Source organism: Cephus cinctus, unplaced genomic scaffold (assembly GCF_000341935.2).
Source record: "Cephus cinctus unplaced genomic scaffold, Ccin1 Ccin1_scaffold0695, whole genome shotgun sequence".
NCBI classification, from domain to species: domain Eukaryota; kingdom Metazoa; phylum Arthropoda; class Insecta; order Hymenoptera; family Cephidae; genus Cephus; species Cephus cinctus.
Window position 1 is genome coordinate 301,667 of NW_014333317.1, and position 21,266 is coordinate 322,932.

General features: G+C 41.5%; 1 protein-coding gene and 1 long non-coding RNA gene across 10 annotated transcripts in view; one reads left to right on the forward strand and one right to left on the reverse strand.

Annotated features, from left to right (window-relative positions):
* Positions 1 to 21,266, forward strand: part of LOC107270000 (Down syndrome cell adhesion molecule-like protein Dscam2) — an 83,560-nt gene that overhangs the window by 33,647 nt on the left and 28,647 nt on the right. For all 9 annotated transcript variants that reach the window (XM_025087388.1, XM_025087386.1, XM_025087389.1 and 6 more), the window contains exons 3-4: positions 16,053 to 16,373; positions 17,380 to 17,541. In XM_025087388.1, coding sequence (XP_024943156.1) covers positions 16,053 to 16,373; positions 17,380 to 17,541 — 483 coding nt within the window. The remainder of the gene's footprint in view (positions 1 to 16,052; positions 16,374 to 17,379; positions 17,542 to 21,266) is intronic.
* Positions 1 to 21,266, reverse strand: part of LOC112494673 — a 47,012-nt gene that overhangs the window by 13,523 nt on the left and 12,223 nt on the right. The window lies entirely within an intron of this gene.

Below are 21,266 nucleotides of genomic sequence, written 5' to 3' on the forward strand. Positions count from 1 at the left end.
GCTCCGCAGGATCTTACGAATGAAAGGAGCTGTACTCGAATTATAGTTTACTACCAGGTATACGACGTTCTATAAATTCTTCAGATGTTACTATTAGCTTTGAATTTAATGTCCGTGGGAATTTTCTCTTTCTGTAAGCGGAAACAAGTATGGCAGAGGAATATAAGGATCGCAATTGTTCCTTTGTTGCGAGGTGGGATGACCGTGCTTACGTCATATCCGTTGCGCACGAAGAATTCACGGTGGGACGTGATGAGGGATGATCCTTGTGTGTCCTATAAGTAGATAATCCGGATTATGCGACCCGGGGAAAACTTAAAGCGCGTTTCACACAGCGAAGTACGTCGTCGTAATTTAGGGGTTGGAAAATAATACGAAGGACTGTTGAAGTACGGGGAGAGGAAAGCTTGCGCGGAATTAAATGCGAATAACGCGCGCGCCCTAACGCGAAATTCCGTGGCTTTAAAAAAATAACGAAATTAATTTAATTATTAGGAGAACCGGGGGGTTCACTTTATTTGGAGTTTCAAGAAAATTGTGTAAGAAAAAGATCAAACGAAATTCGTCACGGATATATGAACACGTGCGATTGAACGGCGCGACAAAAATCTGAATGGTAAACTGCATTAAAATTGCAGATAGATTTGCATTGGTGCGTAAATTTTTGCAATATCTCCATCACGCATTGAAATCGTTAAGGTGCATGCGGTGCATCGTTGCATCGAAGTGCATCGAGTGAACGGCTGACGTCAGCACTGGCAATGGCGATGGGTGATAACGGCCAAGGTGGATAATGCATTTCTCGAATGAGCCGATTTTGAATTATTATGCGTTGGAAGTGCATCCATCGCGTAAGCCGAAGCAGTTCGGCCGATGCAGTTTCTACGAAATGCATTCGGTATCCAGTGGTTCCCACAGTCGATGAATGCTGGTGCAAATATCTGGAGTTGCATCGTTACCGAAGTGGCCGATGCACATTTAATGCATCTCCCTAGGAACGTAAGTTGGCGATGCGGTGCAATGGAACTGCATGCAAATGGCTGCACTGCGCTGGACTGCACTACTGCAATCTCTGAAGTCTTTGCAGGATTGATCATTACCGCCTGGAGTTCGGCGCGTTATCGCTTGAGAAAAATGCAGTCGCGATGCATCGGTGCACCGACAAGAGCGGACGCCAGTTTCGATTGGTCAGAAGTGCAACGGTGCAGCGGGTGGAATGAAAAATTGTTAAGTGGTTACCCAGACGGGCGGAGGGAGGGAGGGAGGGTATGGCAGTCAGCGAGATGAAATGCGAAGGAAAAAGCATTGCATATAGCGCGTGAAATATATAACGGGTCGAGAAGTCAAAAAGTCCAGTGCGGATGCGCCGATGCATCGATGACCCGTCGGTAACACAGATATACTAGTAAACTGACGGCCTACATTTTTGCCAAACTGGATATTGCAATAAATGCAACTATGCATATAGGTAATCGAATATAACGATTATTTGTAATGTTACAAATTTATATACGGCAGCACTCGTAAACACTTCCACCCGTATAGTAGCCAAATACAATGTATCCTATTTGACTCCACAGATTTCTGAAAAAGTTACCAGTGTTTTTTATAAATAAATAATTTTTTGTTTAATTCATAAAAATATAACGTCGAATAACTCTTTTTATAAAATAATCAAGATTCAGGATTTTTTTATTGCTAAACATAATTCTCACTATACCAGTAGGTAACTATACCAACTCCCCTGGATGAATCAATTGCCCACGCGAATTACATGCATATGGGAATTGACGTTTCCGATGAAAACTCACACCTTGGTCCACGTTTCGCTATACAAGCTAAATTGTCCATCAGTAATTGGAAGAGCAAGAAAGGAGAGAAAATAAAGGGAAAAATAAAATGCATCGATGCACCAACGAACAGATGTGCTACGGGATATTGAGTCCCTTTCATGAACCTTTATTGAGTCCCTGATATTGAACCTTTTTTTGAATTAGTTTCATTTTTTCCAAAACCCTAAAAAATTACAGCTTGAAAAGTCCATAAAAATATCCACAATTATCCATATTTTCATACAACATTGTCCTACGTACAGTATCAGCCAAAGAAATATGATATCAGGACGATAATAAAGAGGGAAGTCGAAAAAGCAACGCAAAAAAAAAAACTGTTAAAGGAGGTAAAAATGAAAACGAAGAAAGATTCTATATGCAGAGGGTGACTATCGACAAAGAATAAACCTCGAGGCGATTTCCATCGTCGGGAATTCCCAACGATTGCGACGTTCCACTCGTTTCCGCATTTCCACGTCCCTCAGTGTCTGTAGCCACCCTCGAACCACCCGAATCGCTCAGAAGGACACCGACTGTCTTTCCTATACTTTTTACCTCTTTTGCCTCAATTTACGTCCGACCTCCCGTCCCGCCACTTTCCTTATTCCCCTCGTCCTTTTTTCATCTCAAGTTTTCTCTCCACCATTTTTTCCAACCCTTTGAACGCCCAAGGGACGACATCGACGCCGCGACGTCTAGCGTCGATTCTCGTTTTGCATGACGACCGAAGACAGAAGATCAAAAAACGAAAGGGAGAAAAAAATAAGGATCAAGAATATACAAAAAAGGAGAAAAGGGGAAAACGAAGTAAACAAGAATCGTAGCGGCGCGCTCCTGACCTTTGAACTCATCGCAGAGAGACTCGAATAATTGTTCATAGGCTTAAAGAGTAAATTAATTAGGAATCGCCGAGACGATACTAATTACTTCTTTAAAGCTCCATCCTGTAACCCTGTAAGTGTAAGCGCCAATGTAAATCTATAATACACGCAATACTCATACACCAACTCACCTCTTCCGCGGGGGGTCAATATATATACATATAGATAAAGGAGAAAGGGGGTTGCTTATCCTTTCTCCGAACTCCTTCACGGTTCTAGTTCTCGCCCTAGACCCCATATATACCCGATTATTCAAACTTTCCCGAGCTTTTAACTTGCACTATGGATCCGCCTTAAAGCTCCGTACCATCCATCCAATATAGATATAATATCACTATAGATAACAGATAAACCCGGTATATACCTATAGCTACCTGAATACAGGCGTTATCGGCGACATAATATTATACAGGCAATTTCACAAAGCACACCCGCTATATGCACCAGTCACTCGACCGCGTGCATTTCCCTATACGGAATTTTATCACCTACAGATTCTTGGCTCTTATGCTCTCCTCACACTGTGGGTCGTGTAGGCCATTAACAATGGCCATAGTAAGATGAAAATACTATACGCAAGAGTACAAAATTCGATTTCAAAGAAAACAAAAACGGTATGTTATTCTGAGGGGGATAAAAATTGTTTTATTTTATTGCGTCACTGACCCTTTTTTCTTTTTTTTGAAAAATGTCTGTCTGACCGTTCTCATACCCTTACTACTTTCTCACCCCTTTTGCCCCGTGACGCCGTTGCTGCTTTAATAACACTGGCGCTTGCCACACTGACCTGTCAAGTCCACGTAGCAATCAATATCCACCGATACTGGCCAAGATTGTGGATTCGGACGTGTGTTCGTTTTGTACGTATTTGCATATGGGTACATATATACGTGAACACGTACTTGTTCAATTCCCTGGTGGTTTATATATATATATATATATATATGAGTGGAAACCGGGATAAGCGGAGCTTTCATACGGGTGAATCCGCAAATGTCCTGCTTCGGCACACAGGAGCTTTGGAGTTTTGAAATCCCTCGGAATATTCATTGAGAGAAGAACCGCCCTTAATATGCGAGTCTGATACGCCCCTGTCGTTAGCGACAAAAATTTCCCATGAGCAGCAAGTCCCGTTACGACCCCTGGATGCTTTCATGGACTCTTGCACACGTAACGGATTTAACCCTTCCGCTTATCGCTATGATATATTATACATATATATATATATTATTTTATAGATTTTATTCGAATAAACATGGAAATTATGAATCATGTTAATTCGTGAATATTTAATATATTATTGTTAATTAGGTAAATTTGAAGATTACAGTTGTAATTATGTGCGGCGGATGAATTAATAGATAATTAATTATGCACTGGGAATTATACGTGTTTTCATTTGTATAAGTAGATTACTCAGTGTTGATTAGTATGCACACATTATGCTGCGTACGTGCATATGTGGATCGGTATGGATTCTGGAGTTTTCCGTGTGCGTACTATAGTAATTTAACTAGTCGGGAAATTGGATTAATAATAAAGAGAAATAAAACAAAACAAAAATTGTGAAAGTAGGGGGAAAAGATGTCGAGAGAAAAACAACAGAAATTGGAAAACCGCAGTATCGGTATCCACCCTCTTAGTCGTGTAACCTATTTTTGCATGTGTGCCTGTGCTTTCGTGGGCATGAGTAGCCTCAGGGGTAGTTACGATCGAAATGTAATTTCTGGGAGAAAAAAAGTTTATTTGAAAAATTTCATGTACCACGCCTATATCTATCTGCTTCGGGGTGATAGGTGTGGGCAAAAAGGGGTACATCACTGGAATGACTTTAGGGGTGAAGATAAATTGGGGGTGAACAAAAATACTTTGGTCAGTGCATTATCGAATATATGATATCCTACACTGTATTATAGTATTACTAGAATATGGTAATTTTCCGTGAAAACTCAATAAAGACTCGTTATCGTTGTTTCGAAATAGGATCAATTTTATTTTCAATAAATTTCTAGTGGAAATGTTTTTCACTCCTGTCAGTGAGTGAGTATGTCTGAGAATGAACTGAATTTTTTTCCAAAGAAAATTCCATGCAATTATAATGGTAGCAGAAGCAATTTAAAACATGTGGAAATTATGTAATACATATATTCATTATAATACAGATTCAAACGCATGCATCGGTACGTGCACGTGTAGTGAATCTAATGAAAATAAAAAATACTGATAATAGCACGAAGCAATGGGAAAATACAGAAAATCCAGTAAATTCCACGTGACAATTGCACCGGTCCTGTTGGGAATAATTGCAAATGATGCAGGAGGGGGCAGGAGGGGGTATGACTTGATTTAGGGCTTTTTGCAAAACCACACCCACAACTATCACCAACGTTAAATCGAGGTCATAGGTCACGGGAGGACTTTATGCAATTTTCGTTTTATTTTACGAAAATACTTTGACAAATCTGCACAATTTTTCGCCGATAACGCAACAATCTTTTTAATCATTTTAATCCTTAATGCACCCGGACGCTTCTCGCAATTCGTTAATAATTTTTTGCGACTAGATATTGCAACTTTCGCACATTCGCGAATTTATTGCCTTTCTCGCGCTGTTGGATGCCCCTTTTTTCATTTCGCCCTCTTTTATATCGACGCCACACATTTTTTTTTCCCTCCCACGCTTCCATATCCGTTCGTAGCAGTCGTTCGTTTTACCTGATTCACCAACTTTTTTCGCCACCCTATATAGTCGCGTTATAAAAAAAAATAAATACTTTCTGCTTAAACGTATTTACGTATGACGATCGATCAAAATAAAAAATAAATATAATTGCTATACTTTGAAAGTCAAAACTTTTACCGAATTTAATTCGTCGTCTGAAAGATTGACTTGAAATTTTACGAAATCCTAAAAATTATAGAAAGATTATTAAATAACTTATAAAATAAATATTTGTATTGCGCACGTGTATTAATTAACTTTGAAAATCCAAAAATGCATTTTCGAATATTACCGAATTACAACGTTTCGTCGTTGTCGCCTTGTTATTTTGGTTCCCATCGTAATGCACCATGTGCACCTACACCGGCAGTGACGTCATAAGCCGTGAGGCTGCGTTAAATCCGGTGAGCTGATTAATCGGAAACAGGTACTATCGTGCAAATAGGCGCGAGATAACCCAGCATCCCATCCACTATCAACGATCTCCTATCTACCATCCAGTAACTACGAAACTATCTACGGCGGCGTAGATGGGTGTGACGTCACGCCCGATACACAGTGCATAATGAGAAACTGCATAGAGTGATCTTGCACCTGGAACCCAACTTTAATATTAATGCATCTTAACAACCTTAGAAACTTGTCTGCTAATCAGCGAATAGCATGAGAGATTGCGGTAACGGTTTCTTGAACTGCAAAGAAGAAAATGCAAGTGCATCTGGCATGCTGGATAAAGCAATTTTGAAAATGCATTTAATCAATTTTCATCACAGTAAAACCCTAACGCAACTAATACGAACTAAGAACGTTCTAAGCTAAACAATAATTAAACGGCCGCACTTCGTTTGCAATACGTAATTATGCACTTCCTTTTGCACTCTCGAGACTTGCACCGCACTGCGAGTCAATTAGTATTCAAACTGAAAATGCATCTTGTAAAGTAACTTTCGGTTAGCTTTATGAAACTGTGTTACCGTGTAGTAGGTATATACAACGATGCATCCTGAAAATACGAAGTACAAGCAGAAGTGCATTCGCGCCACGCGATGCAGCTGCACACTTAATTACATTTCCAATAATTAACGATAGATGCCATATAATGAACAATATGAGTGTCGGCACTTTACTATATATATAAATATATATACATATAGCGTCATTGAGGGGTGCACTTTTTTATGTGGATCAAATCATAAAGGGTGCACAATATTTTTCAAAATAATTCATTGCGAATTGCATCGCCCTATCAACTAGCATTACGATTAGAAAATTCCACTTAAATTTCCACAATTAATCGGCCATATCTAAATCGAAATTAAAAATGCATCGACATTTACCGACACTTCAGAAATCTTCAAAGGTTCGCATCCATGCTAAATCGACGTCGTGGGTACCCCCTTGTTCCACTCCTAATAACGTCTGACGAAAATCATCAATTTCTAGCAGGACCACCCGGTAGCTGTAATAAAGGGAGCTACAGTGTATTTCAACCTCGACGTCTGACTAACATTCCCATTATCTACTGGGAGCACGTGGGAAAGAAATTATTTCAGGGAAACAAACAAAATCTAAAGGGGGTTTCAACCCCTGGCATTCCGGTTAATTACAAAGATAATGATTAACCCGCAACCAGCATCTCTAAAAGCATTCACAACATTTTCATCCCCTAGCGCACATTTTTTCACTACCACCCTCTCACTTTCAACCCCCGTATCTTTTCGACTCCCTTTTCCCACAATCGTCAACAATGTCAACCCTTCTACTGTATACCTTCCTACATTTTCCCCAAAGACAGACCAACACGACTAACCACCCTTCAGTCCGTGGTTCCAACCCCTATCTTATACCGCTGGTCTATCTCCGTGTAAGGTATTCGTGTCAGTGTGATGTCATCTCCCTCCTTTCCCTGCACACTACTCGCCTTTCTAACTACGCTCGATATTCCATTGTATCGCTACGTTCGAGTATCCTGAAGAGTCGACGTCGTGTTCCTCGACTCCCGCACTGGTTCCTGCGCTTTCTCGACGTCGCCGACGCCGACGCCGACGACGACGGCATTATGCTAATTCAGCGTGTTCATGAGTGCCAGTGATAAGCTACCCAGACAGATGTTCGGCTTTCTTGATTATATACTCGTATATACACATAGTTATCTACGTGAAAACCAATGTGTATGTCATACGTATTACCTGCTCCCTTGATACTGGCTATCAACGTTGGTAGACGTGCTTGACAATCTTAGCATCTTATGGGGTAGCCTCCCTGTCGACCGTCAGCTTCGTCCCTATTGATGATGGGAACCTATTGATGTAGTTAAACGAATAAGATTGTAAATGAGGAATTGAATAATTATTTAAAAGCTTTTTTTTATTATTTTATCTGAATAGGCGATACAGGAAGTTCGATAGTGAAGGTTGGGGGTCGCAAGGTGGATGGAAAAATTGGACTTGTGTTTGAAATCTGTAAAAAAAAAAATGCAGAAAGACCAAAGTTGACGAAGTGAGAAGCTACGTGGCGTCTGGGAAAAATAAACGAAGAATCGATCACGGTTATGAATTATTGAGAGGGAGGATATAGCGACTCCCTCGCTGCTTTAGAGCAAGAAGTTTTTCTTGTTTGCTTTTCATTCCTTTTTGCATTTTCTGACCGGAGCCGAAAAAAAAAATAACAAGATGCAGATACCGGATGGTCAGATAAATCCAGGGCCGTATCAAACGACGTCACCCATGAATATAAATGAAGTTATTATACGCGCTATAAAATTTTTCTATTTTTAAAACTTTTATTTTCGAGCATGCGCTCTATCTTATTTTGTCCTTTTGTTTCGACTTTGCCAATTAGAGCTATTTCCAACTTATTCTACTTTTTTTTTTTTGGGTCCTCGTGACTTTTTGGTACAAAATCTGCTTGGCTTGAGAAGGAAAATCAATACTTCATCCTTACCATCCCTTAATTTTCCATCCAGTTTTTGCTTCAATTTTCACGTAATTTCTCGCTGAAGGTGATGAAAATTTCCGAAATACAGCGACACAAATTTCAGCTCAAAGCCCAAAAGACTTAATAGCTACGTGAGAATTGTGGGAAAAAATCCGTCGTAATTAAAGTGCCTTATACATCTCGCGCGGCATATGTAGGGTGGCAACCGACCGACAAAAAAAAACATTTTCTAGGACAAGTTCCCTTCTACTCTCCCTTGGAGGTTAGCGAACTGATTAGGGTTGGGGTGGAAGGGGGACGTTGAATTTACTTTTATAAAAAGCTCTTTCGCGAATTTTTCACAATTAAAGAGAAGCGTTTAAAACGTTGTCGAAACTGATGACTTTGCGGGAATCACAATTAAAAATTGAAAAAAAAAAACAAACTATTATTGTACTATACTTCTCTCTTAGCGAATGTAATTGCTTTTTGAACTGGCTTCTGTGCTTTTATAAATTGTCTAACTTAATTTCCTGCAGCAGCTCACATGTTGAACGACTTTTGAAAATTTGTCAACAACATTACCAGAGTTAGTATAAACGCACTATAGCTGTAACTACAGTGCACGACTGCACTTTAACATGGGGCAATAATGTAGAACCGCTGAAACTTGTGGCTTTAACGAATTTATGATTTATACGCGAACTTCAATTGACGAGTTTTCAATAGTTTACGTCGCGGCTGTCAAGGTAATTTTGAACACGTTCACAACAGACCACTCGCGTAACCTAATGTAAATTCCAAATTTTGCATGAATTTTCATTCGAGATGAAAAGGAAAAAAAATTGCATTTCCCTTAAGCCTCATTTATAACGATACACATCGCGATAACTTTCTACGTTATTTCAGTCGCGGTTTGAAAACTCAGACGGATCGATGACCTCGTGAAAATTTAAGATAAAACTCGGTCCTCATTGGTCCGATAAAATAGGATGCTGTGCATTGATTGGCCAGTACCACGTACCTGTGAGATCGATAGACTTATTTATAGAAATTAGGCACAACGGGTTTCCGTTTTCTAATCGAACTTTGTCACGTGATCAGGTGTGCCTGAAATATAAAAAAAAAAAATAAAAAAAAAAGCAAAAACCTAAAAAAATATAAACAATGCATTTCTCCTAACAGCTGTGACTCTTTGTTGCTAATAAAAACACCAGCAAGTACAGTACGTTCGAAAAGTTGGATCGCAACAGTTTACTGACCACGTTCGCGCAATTGTACGTTTGATCGAGTCGCCATTGTTCAACTTTCGCGCTTTCGCGTTGTCGCTCCTTTCACAATTAGCCCAGGCAAATTTACTCAGCAGACGAACCAAGGCGCAAACCTGCAGCACAAAGAAAAATATTTCCACGTCAAAATTATTTTCCCTGTTGAAACTTCTAACGAGCAAACCGTACCTAACGATCTGTACCTTTTGTTACACATAAAAAATGCACAGGAATGAAAGGCATTTCGCAAAATCAAATTACACGCAACGTTTTCAAAGACAGACATACGGACAATTGAAAAGTATCTTAAAATTAATATCATGCCGATTAGCCTTTGTGCAATTTTAAAACTACATAAAACAATCGTGCTCGCTGATAACCAGCTTTATCCCTGGAATTTCATTAAAACTAATGTAAATCAGGAAGAAATTACAATAGGCAAAATTTAGGGGTACAGGATGAGTGACTAGAATTATGGGTATCCTTCGAGAAGAAGTCATCGGCGCACATGACTTCCAAAGGCCATAGCAATTGACCGGGGTTAAAGGTCATTAAAGGGGATGGTCCTAATATATTTCGAACACTCTATACACTGTAGTACAGTTCATCTTACCAAAGATTTCCCTTACTCTTATAGCTAGGTGAACATAGAGTGGGTGGAAGTCGGGGGAGGGATGCTGATCACGATGAGAGAGGGTGAGAAATAAGCTAAGTAAAATGGCGGAGAATTTAGCTGGCCGAGGGATGTTTACGTGTGTCACTGAGGATTTTCCATCGTGAAGTTAATAGCCGTGAAGAGGTTCTCTTCTTGCTCTTGGCCCCCCTGCCCCCCCTCCTCCTCCTCCTCCTCCTCCCTTCGACTCCTTTTCCTATTTCTTACCTGCTTTCCTGTTCCTCGTCTCCTTGGCGTTTCTCTTTGTGGAAAGCCATTGGAAAAGCTCTGGGTCAACTAGTCCTCGAACTTTTGTCAAAGTTCGATTAGCATAAACCCTCTGGGCAATTTTTTCTTAGACTTTTTTTTTTTCGTCATCTTCGTTCCTACCCTTTGACCTAAACTGCGTTCGAGGAGAAATATTTTTTAGAAACGAAGTTTCGGGGTAAGAAGTACCGAAAAAAATTTAAGGGTCGTTTAAAAATCCCAGCCCACCCCCTGCCGCCGGTCTTTCTCTCTTTTTTTCCCCCATTTCGCGAATTTCCTTTTCTTGGGAAACGAGGACGAAGAGGATTTGAGCTAACGTCACCCCCGGGTTTTCTCCTTTACTTCTTTTATGAGCCCTTCGAAAATTTCAAAGCGTCACCCCAGCGCTCCCTTAATTGCCTGGAAAATTGCACGTAGAGTAAAATGTGCGCGAGCGTTCCGAGGACGTGAAAATTGTCGACGGAGGAAATGAGGACTAAGGGATGACGTTTAGGGGTGGTTTCACCTTTTTTCAATCCCCTCCGTCCCGAGCCTCCCCTTTCCGTCCTCTCCTTATATCGATCATCAAAATTAAAACGTCATCCGACCCGAAATCTCGGTTGCGAAGTCAGTCCATTATCACGAGACGGAATTATTGGTTCGCGAAAAATCCGGTACGCGCGCCGCTCGCGTAGATTACACATTTATGGAGATTAATTCGTCGATTAAATCTCGCGTAAAGGGTACGTGGTAGATCCGCGTTCCCGACGGCCTCGCACTACGTACTGATGGCCGATTTGAATAATCAATACCCACTGCGGAAACGGCGCCGGGAAGCGAACTTATCCCTGGATAGTCGATGCTACGTACACCTGTATATGCTACAGTAAAGTATATAGGCGTAGAGGGCCCTAAGGGCTGCCGACATTTTCGGCTATGAGCCCTTTAGGTTGGAAAGTGGAAATACATCGAATAGGTTGGTACACACGGTAGATTGGTTACGTGGAGTCTCGGTATGGAACGCCTCGTGGGATTAGCAAACTTTCAAAACACGACTATCCGTATTTTCCAGCTGCCGATAAGAATCTACATTTACATACGCGTAACGGAGCACATATGCCCATCGGCGGGAGTAATCTTCTTTTGAAACTTCCTGTATCCGGAGTGGCGCTGCTTCATTATTATTATTTTTTTTATTTCTTCCTCCAATAAATCATGGTTATCTGCACTGAATACAGAGTAGCATTTTCATCGTGTATTCCAAGGACTTGCACTTGATTCTGAATATACAGGGTGATCAAAGAAACGACGAAGGAAAAAACTCGAAGAAGAAAGAAGCCTTGTACGATTTATCTGGCAAAAAAAATTGAAAGATAGAAAAACTTGTTAGAAGTTACAAGGATCAGTAGTAGATACGAAAGAGAAGAATCAAAGGGCCCAGGACCTGATGAGTGCTGAGCTTCGCTGGCGTCCCGAAGGGGTGCGCTGGTGAGGCAAAATGGCGTGGAATTATTACATGTCAAAGGAAGGAAGCTTTAAAGCTTCGGGAAGACTCAGAAAGCCGAACTCCAGGGGAGAGTCAAGCCCCGAGGTGGCTACAGGAAGTTTCAAGAGTCATAGTAACCAGACGGGTATAAGAAGGTTCTCGAAGGTACCAGAGGGGCGAGAGGGGTGGAAAATGGCCTCGTATTACTCGGGAAGATTAACGCCGCTAAGAGGAGGATTAAGCAACTTGGCCAGCTCCCGAAAGAACTTATGTCCGCTAGGAAAACCCTAACTAAGTAGCTAGAAAGCTGAAAGCCAACCTACCATCATCGCTGTAACTTAGCGGATCTCTCTAGTAACTTTGAAGCGGGTGCTAACACACATGAGAAAAGTCCCTAGGAACTTTCGCGTAAACGATTCGCCAGAGAATCGTTCCTTGCGCCGGTACACAATGACGTCACTGGTAGGGCCACCAGTAGTACACTAGTATCACCGATACTAAGAGTAGCAGCAGTAGTAGTAGTGGCCAGTGGTCTGCAGACTTCGAGTGTCTGATGTGTTAAGCTTTAAGTTACTTCCGCTGGGAAGTAGACGGAATTGCAGTTTTACTTTGGTTATCTGAACTCCGGTGATAACGGAATGAGGGTAGGTTTTTTTTTACACGGGCAAGAAGGTTAATAATTTTAAAAATGTACAAGGACTTATTATCCTATATAAAATCTGTCTTAAAAAAATTTCTCTTCTCTCATTGTGAAAGAATATTAAAAATGAAATTGCTCCTGTAGGAATTGAACGGGTAGACATGGGGACGATCTCGAGGGGTTGATTGGCAGACTACTCGACGCGCGACGAAATCAAGGGTTGTACCCTCAAAGGGAGGGCTGGGTTCGAAGATGATTTCTGAAGGGTGTGTAGTAACTATGTATAAAAGTATATGTTATATATACAGAATATATATGTATACAATATATGTGTATAATATATGGAATTTAGTGACGCTGAGTAAGTCGAGGAGCCAGAAGATGATGGAATTGCCGCATTCCGCCCGTAGTACCCATTACGATCAATTTACGTGAAGTTGTACGATATTACGGAATCGCGGAATTGATCCAGAACGATAATACAGGGGTGAAATAGCATATCCCATGTATATCTATATCCGTCGCTACTACTTATACCTCACTCCATAAGGGTGCTAGACATACCAACTGGCATAAGGTACGGAATTACCAACGATCAGACTCCAGATCGGCTATACCACCCTCGGGATTAAATCCCAGGAATGCACTTTCCAACCCTTCTTAACGTCCCTTAGAATCCGGCATCTTCTTACCCTTTGCCATTTTCTCTTCGTTCCGTTCGATTTCGTTTTCCACTTCCGCCAATTCTCCTCAAGTAATTTTATCCATCGATAATTTTCCAATCAGCTTTTCAATTTACACCTTCGATCTCTAACGCTCGTCTTCGGTTGGTCAGAAATACGACAATAAGAATTACTGACTCAAATACAGTTACGCAAACGTCGAAACCAATCACGGTTCTCGTATATTGATTTTCGAAATTTGCAATTCCAAATGTTCACCGCCTTTTGCCAATTCCACTTCCAGTTGTGGTCACGTTTACTTACGATGTCAGTAACTGGGCGCATTCTAAAGCGACATCTACAGTTTAGCTCACACTTTGAATACATGGGATGCTGGGTACTACCGACGGTGGCGCCACCCTCTCTGGTTGCTAGTTTGGTACCAACATCTGACTGGCGCGACAGTCACGTGTCCAATTCAGCGTGAGCCTGCCAATTCAGCATAAACCATGTAATAGTACCGGAGACAGAGCAGCCCCTGTCATTAATCATTAAGGCGGCCTTTCAATGCGTCGAGCCTTTGCGGTCCATTTGCGTTTACTTAACGCGGATGCGCACCGTGTAAACGTGGAAGCACGAAACGTGATTTCAACAGAAAGTAAGAACAAAGAAATCTCAAAATTGGTACAATTACCTAGTCCGGAAACTCGAATGAAAAAGGAATTGAAGCATAGTTCCGCGGCTTCCGTATTACCGCGTGTAACGTATGAATGGAATTTCCGAGAATTTACATAGTGAAATTCGAAAAGTTTCCCTCGTGAAATTTCCCCGTGGAATAATAGAAAATTTTGTTAATTATCCTACGCACGTTTTATAACATCGACTATGTGTACTATATATTATCAATATACTATTATTCTCATATTTGCCTGGTACCAAATATAATTAATAACATTAACCCACAGAAATATCACCTCGTATAATGCAACTATCTACTAACATCCAATATAGCCTTTAATAGTTGCGATAGTCATAGTCAGTATCCACCCCTATGAAATATTGTTATACGAGATCGATAGAAGGATGCCAGTGAAATTTTCGAAATTTTCGAAAAATTCCGTCTGTTAATGAAAACACAAAAATTCCGCAAAATTCCGCGTATCAATTTTTTAATATCAATGACCGTCCGAACGTTCCAAGCTATTCGTAATGTTTTTTTTTATCCATTTTCATTTAAAACCGGATGTGGCGTCTGCGACTGAGCCAAGACGGATGCGCACTTCCGTTAAATTCACGTAACGTGACGTCACGCGGTCGTCGCGACAGAAACGACTTCCGTAATTAATCACAGAAGGGTGTATAAGCGGGGACAGGGCCGGAAAGTGGTGTGAAAAGGGGGTGGTACTGCACATGCGATATATGACTATACTCCAAGTACCTATAGCTATAGTCGATATGTAAAGGGTCAGTAGATGTACATACAGTAAGTACGGTTAAATGCATATATGCATATGTATATACACACAGAGAATATAGTATACAAGTACGTACGTAGCCAAGTAGGGGTTGGAACAGTAGAAGGGGCAACGTTTACGCAGACGTAACAACCGTACGTAATACGTGCCTGGTAGAACACGAGTGCATTATGTAGGTGTGCATGTGCGCCAGATGCAAATGCATTTCCACAGTGCAATCCTGGCGGCATCCCTTTAACCAAGAACCCTCGAGAATGCACGGGACTGTGCGACAACTGCAGTTGCATCTGTACCGGTGGGACTCCTGACTGGACCACGGTATACATATAGTACGCCAAGGTACAGTGTGCTACAATGTAGTATAGTATGGTCTGTCCCATTGCCAAGGCTTGCAGCTGCAAACCAGTGGAAGGCAGTACAGGGTGTACCATAATATATGAGTCGAGAATACAGGGTGCATTGATACGGCGACGGGGGGAAATTTTTGAAAATGAATTTTTTGTCTTTGCTGCAGGTGCAGAATAATAATGAGTCAGGTTGTACGTGGAGTACGAAGTGATAAGGACTCGTACGTCGTCAGACGTGTCTGACTATTGTGAATATTAATTTATTTGATCTAAAAACACATGTCTATCTCGAAATCGTTTTTAAGTGTCTGTGAAATTTAAAAAAAAAATCAAGCTTTGATAAAAATTTTATCGCTCGCCCTGTATGCGGAAATCCATCAGGCGTTGCATTGAATTGTACACGTGCATCCGAGAACTGGCCAATGATGTATTCTTATCGCGCTGACTGCGTGGAATCCCACATTCATGCTTATCGAGCCTGTTCATGCATAATGCACTTACTACCACTATACCGCAACCAGCACCCACCTCTCGTGCTCGATCTATGCCTCAGCACAGCCACCGTATCTTTCTAACCCTATCCTTCTGCAGTTTTTCCCACCATTTTTTTTCCCAACATCCCTTCATCTCTTTAGCGAAACTAACTTCACTCGTTCGAACGTACCAACCCTGCAGCCCTATTTTAATATATAAAGTGATGAACGCACATGCGTGTATTAACGTAAAAGTGCAACAATAATGTGCAACCTGCATGAGGTTGCACTGGCAAGTTCGGAATGCATAAAAAGTGCACTGAATCCTACTTTGATTATTTTTATCCCAAAAGAATTTTACAGTTGACTAAAAAATATAAAATTATTTTAAAAATATATTGCCTCGCTATAAACAATTTATAACTCGAAAATTGTGTGTTTCTATGTTGCAGGACGCGGAGCGGTTCTGGACAGTCAAGGACCAGTTCTCGTCTCGGAGCCCCGTTCGACCGTCGAATTTTCAAATGACACCGGCGCCATGATCCATTGCTCAGCACACGGGAGTCCGGCGCCGCGCGTCGACTGGCTCATGGGCGACGGTTCTCCAGTGTTACCAATTCCGAACATCCGCGAAATGCTGGTCAACGGTTCCATGTACTTTGTGCCGTTCGGTGCTGAAAGTTACAGGCACGACGTCCACTCGGCGGTGTACCGATGCCAGGCGTCGAACAGCGTCGGTCGTGTACTGGGACGGGAAGTGAGCGTAAGAGCAGGTAGGTGGTGACCAGACTGTCCACCCAAAAGTGCAATTTATTATTTACCAACCGAACCAGAAAAAAATCAGCAACCGCCATTAATCGATAGTAATAAAAATTGGTACAACCTCCTTGAAAAAATAAAATCAATCCAACAATAATTAGTTACATCAAGTACAGTATCGTTCAGTCGAATTGGACTGTTTCGCATTACGGCTACGCTACTCGTTAGACTTAACGGCAGTAGTAGTAACCAGTGGCATGTCAGACCGTACCAAAGGGGTGACCTATTGACACTTACAGATTCGCTTAAAATAAGATGAATGATTTTTGTGGTGGCTGAACAGCCAGTAGCGCCAACTACGTTTACACCACGTCTAGAAGATAGATGAGTCCCAATCTCTTATGCCGTCACGTTTACACACATAGCAAGGGATACGCACCAATACGGATTCGCAAAAGCAACTCACCCCTTACCAAGACTGGAATGGCTAACAAACCGACGCCGACTGCCAAGATCAAGATTTCCGCCATACCGCTTCTATACGAATCGCGCCAAGTTACGTTCACCCTTCAGATAAATGATTCAGACTCCTCCCGGCCCAGCCACCCTCTCGCTAACCACCCACTTCCGGCCTGCCTGCCAGCCAAATGGCCTTGCTTGCCTTCTTCACTTCCTTTTTATTCGCAGGCATCGTGCCGGCGCGGTTAACGTTCCCGATAACCTGCCAAGAATCACTTATCGCGTTTAACGAGTTAAGGCTGCTTGCGGGACGGCCTGAGACGCTCACGGACGTTCGCAACACTCACCGGCCCTGACGTCCAGAGCCATTCTTTGATTTCAAACTCCCACGAGACCCTTAGTCGCTTAGATCCATTTCTAGTGGGATTTTTATATTATAGGGACCTCAGGTGGTGGTTGTAATGAAAATGTGAAAATATTGCGAAAAAAGTTATATGTAAAAAATAAAAATTTTTACTTTTGAAAAATTTTGTAAATTCTATTTTTGTCTTTTGATTTCAGTCGTCAGGCAAAAGTACGAGGTGCAGGTGCAGAACGTTCACGTACTGCCCGGAAATACCGGTGTGCTGAAATGCCAGATTCCTGCGTTCGTAAAGGAATTCGTGACAGTGACGTCATGGGTGCAGGATTCAGCATTCAATATATACCCTACTACGCATAGTGGTGAGTAATAAAATATAGTGCATTCATTTTTTGGCATCGATGCATAATAAAGTTCCCGTATGCAAGTCCTATTGACTGGCGTATTGCTTCGTCTATGGTGAGAAAAAAAAGGGCAGAGGAATTTTATGGGGCAACGATGTAAAGGAGGATAAGAGGGGAGGGTACGGAATTCGATGAAATTTATGCGAAATCCATGAAATGCAAATCGACCAGATGCATGGATACCCATACAAACTGCAGTTTGCACTTTTGGTGCATAAGAGTGCAGTAAGGCGGACATAAATGAATATACACATACCAGGTGCAAATGGTACGTTTAACAGGGCCGCAGTTGCGAATAAATAATAGTTCAGGTGACTATTGTTTATTTTGCGACAATTTTTTTTTTAACAGTATACACAAATTTATAACGTGCAATTTATTTAACTTCTTCTGCCACAACGTACGGGGATGCTGGTGCATCGTGCGTCACTGTAAATAATATGCTCGGACATTCTCGGCAGGACTGAGACACATTGAACACTTTTTTGAACGATAAATCGTGAAAATTTGTCCGAACAATTTTTCGATAAATTATCTCCACGTGCCAGATAAGAGCGAGAAGGAGAAAAACAACCGTTAAATTTTACAAAGTGACGTCATTCAATTTTTTTTATTAATATGACCGTAGGTAACTTCTATTTTCCCATTTTTTTTTATTCGTCTCCTCGTAATTCCACGATCGTTATCACTCGTACTCCTAAGCCTACGAGTATCTCACCCTGAAATTGCATCCGAGCACGGGGATGCACCTACAAGCCGGATGCGTTATGACGCTGGCGCAGCTGTACTATGCACTGTGTCTGGTCCAGTCAATATCCCGAGTTAATTAGGGGTTGAGAGTACGATTCAAGTGGTTGCGTACGCTGCAGCTTTACAAGGCGCTCAAGCCCCTCGACCCCCCTTTGAATCCTGGTAAGTACCACCCCTGCATGTACTCACCCTCGTACCCACCGACGCACCATAAAGCTCAATATGCGTGCACGCGCAGTGGATTGTGGGTGCATCGTTGTGCCAGTGCGTGCAGATGCAGGTGCAGTCATTCAGTAAATTTGAATGTCCCAAAACTTTGAGGATCGTAGGGGCTTTTATGGGCTGTACAGAAACACGTTTTACGGTTGAAACGAAAGTATCGCAGCAACGTGAATTTCAATAAAATTTGACATATTGGAAAAAATCGGATAAAATTCATGAACTGATTATAAAATTGGCATAATTATAATCTTGGCTACCACTGGGGGTTCATTGGGGCAATTTGATATCTGCCTAATTAGGATAATTAATCGACACGATTAATTGACCCAATCGAAGTACAGTTAATTACAGAGAAATTAGCGCAAGTGCGTAACGACCGATACACTATAAAGCCTCTCGATAAGGCGAATGATAAGACGATATTATTTCGCTAATTAATCCAGGATTAATTAACAGGGTTAATTAACAAATGAATTCCCCATTAATTATCTCGAAGCTTAATTATTTCTAAGATAACTAGGAGTTACGAGAAGGCTTGCTTATCTGTTACTGTGTCTACATTATATTAACCCAACGTACCGGACGACGCATGGCCTTTCAATTGAAGGTACAGTCACCTTCGAAACTCTTAGCTAAATAACTGTTGCCAAAAATCGAACGGGTAACCAAACCAGTATATCCGGTCGCCCGCGTCGTATACGAACCCAAAGCCATACGACAAACAGAACGGGGCTGCCAACGTATCAGGACGGCAAATAAAGGGAAACACAGAAAGTAGATTTGCAGACGCCATTGGCAGGGACTGTTCGAACGTTCGAACAATATCGGTTCGAGAATCCCGAATCCTGGAACGCGTAATAGCAGCCAGAAACGCCATCTCTCGGTGGATTATTGACAACAGGAAACTCATTAGGGTTTCCTAATTAACAGGCCGAACAACCCGCACACTGGTACAGGCTTCGATGGGCACGTATACTCGTACCAATAACGTTGCTCGATATTTACGTAACGATGAATCTTAATGCGGATACCTGGTGCTTTCTAAAATCGGGAATACCAAAATGCGATAATCGGTTAATGAGACGGACGAAATGCATTAGTTCATTACCTTGCTAATTAATGCAATAAATAACGAGAGACCCTAATTACCTTGCTAATCCACGGGATCCTATAGAAATTGAAGCAACACCCCCTGTACGCGTGATGTCTATTGTTTTCGAGAAACGCGATTCACGAAATTCCATAAAAAAATTTTCCGAAATAAATGTACAATTTACGGAAAGGAGGTAAAGACTTTAATGATCAGACACCGGGGACAGTGGAAAATGGCGAATTTAGTGGGATTCAATCGTGTCCGCCCACGTACAGGGAATACCTACTTGCTTCTGTACCAAGGCTACGTATATCTATATATACGAGGGAGAACAAGCACTGGCGTAGGACGTTCAAACATGGGGGGCTCAGCCACAATGCAAATTCACTGGTGTGTTCATCCGCTGCACGGAAGCACGGACACAAACCCACGTATAGAACGTGCGTGTGCTGTGAATGCATTCCCGTTACTTATCCGCTACCAGTAAAATCCAACATTTGTATTTGAACCCTCGTGCGCTATCCCTGCACTTCCGGATTTTACTGAAGAACTTCCTATGCAGTTCGATGCACCTTATTGTATTGCCATTAGCTATTGTACTGTATTGTACAGTGTTATTACCCGGTATGTCAAATAATAGTCTATCGGTCTGTCGTGGTAAATTCATACGTACTGATTTATTGTAAATGCACTTTTTAAGAAAATCACACTTGGAACTGGACGTGTATTATATTATGTATAATTCTGTGACCATATACTACGCTCGTGTAAAGAGGGCTAGGAGGAGTTTAGGGTGGATTTTACGAGGTCAATTTTTCGAATAAATAATTTTTGAAATTTTTGTTTCCAACTTATCGTGCTGGCAGATAGTTCAAAACCACACTAGGAACAGAAGGGATTGTTATACCATGTACCTTTGTAATACCCCTCGGCATATTGAAGGTAAAACAACCTTTCGTGACGTAACGAGGGAACTTTCCAACTTGTAATAAAAAAAAAAATCCATTTCAACGGCTCCCGAATAATTACGCACTGTGAAATGACACTTCTTGAAAAATTCATAATTTTGAAAATTCCTGTCACTTATCAATTTGTGCTTTTTTAATGTCTACACTTTTATCAACTTTTGATCCATTCAAATTTTTTTTTATTTTTGTAAACTTACTTTTGCATAACCAAAGTTTGTTGTAACTAAAACAAAGGCGGGGAAACGTATGGAATTACCACCTTGACTTACGGCAGTAGTTAAAGTCCGTTCCAAGTCAGACGAGGGAAGTCATAGCATTAGCGGTAGCGGTATAAAGTGATAGAAGCAAGTAACGCGTCAGACATAATTCACGAAATGGAATAAAATGCAAATGAAGCGGGTCGAGTCCGCACGGGACGCGTCGCGACGCCGTCATCCTCGCTCTACGATATTCCTATTTAATTTGCATTAAATTTAATTCCATTTAATCAACTGCTCCTTATTACCACAAATATTCGGACGGGTCGTCTACTCTGACTTGCTTATCAGATACTTGAGGGGTTCCCCGACGTCGGGGACGCTCAGCGTCTTTTTTATCCATAACCACACAGAAGTCCCCGCTTTTAGTCTTCTCCCCCCCCCCCCCCCTTT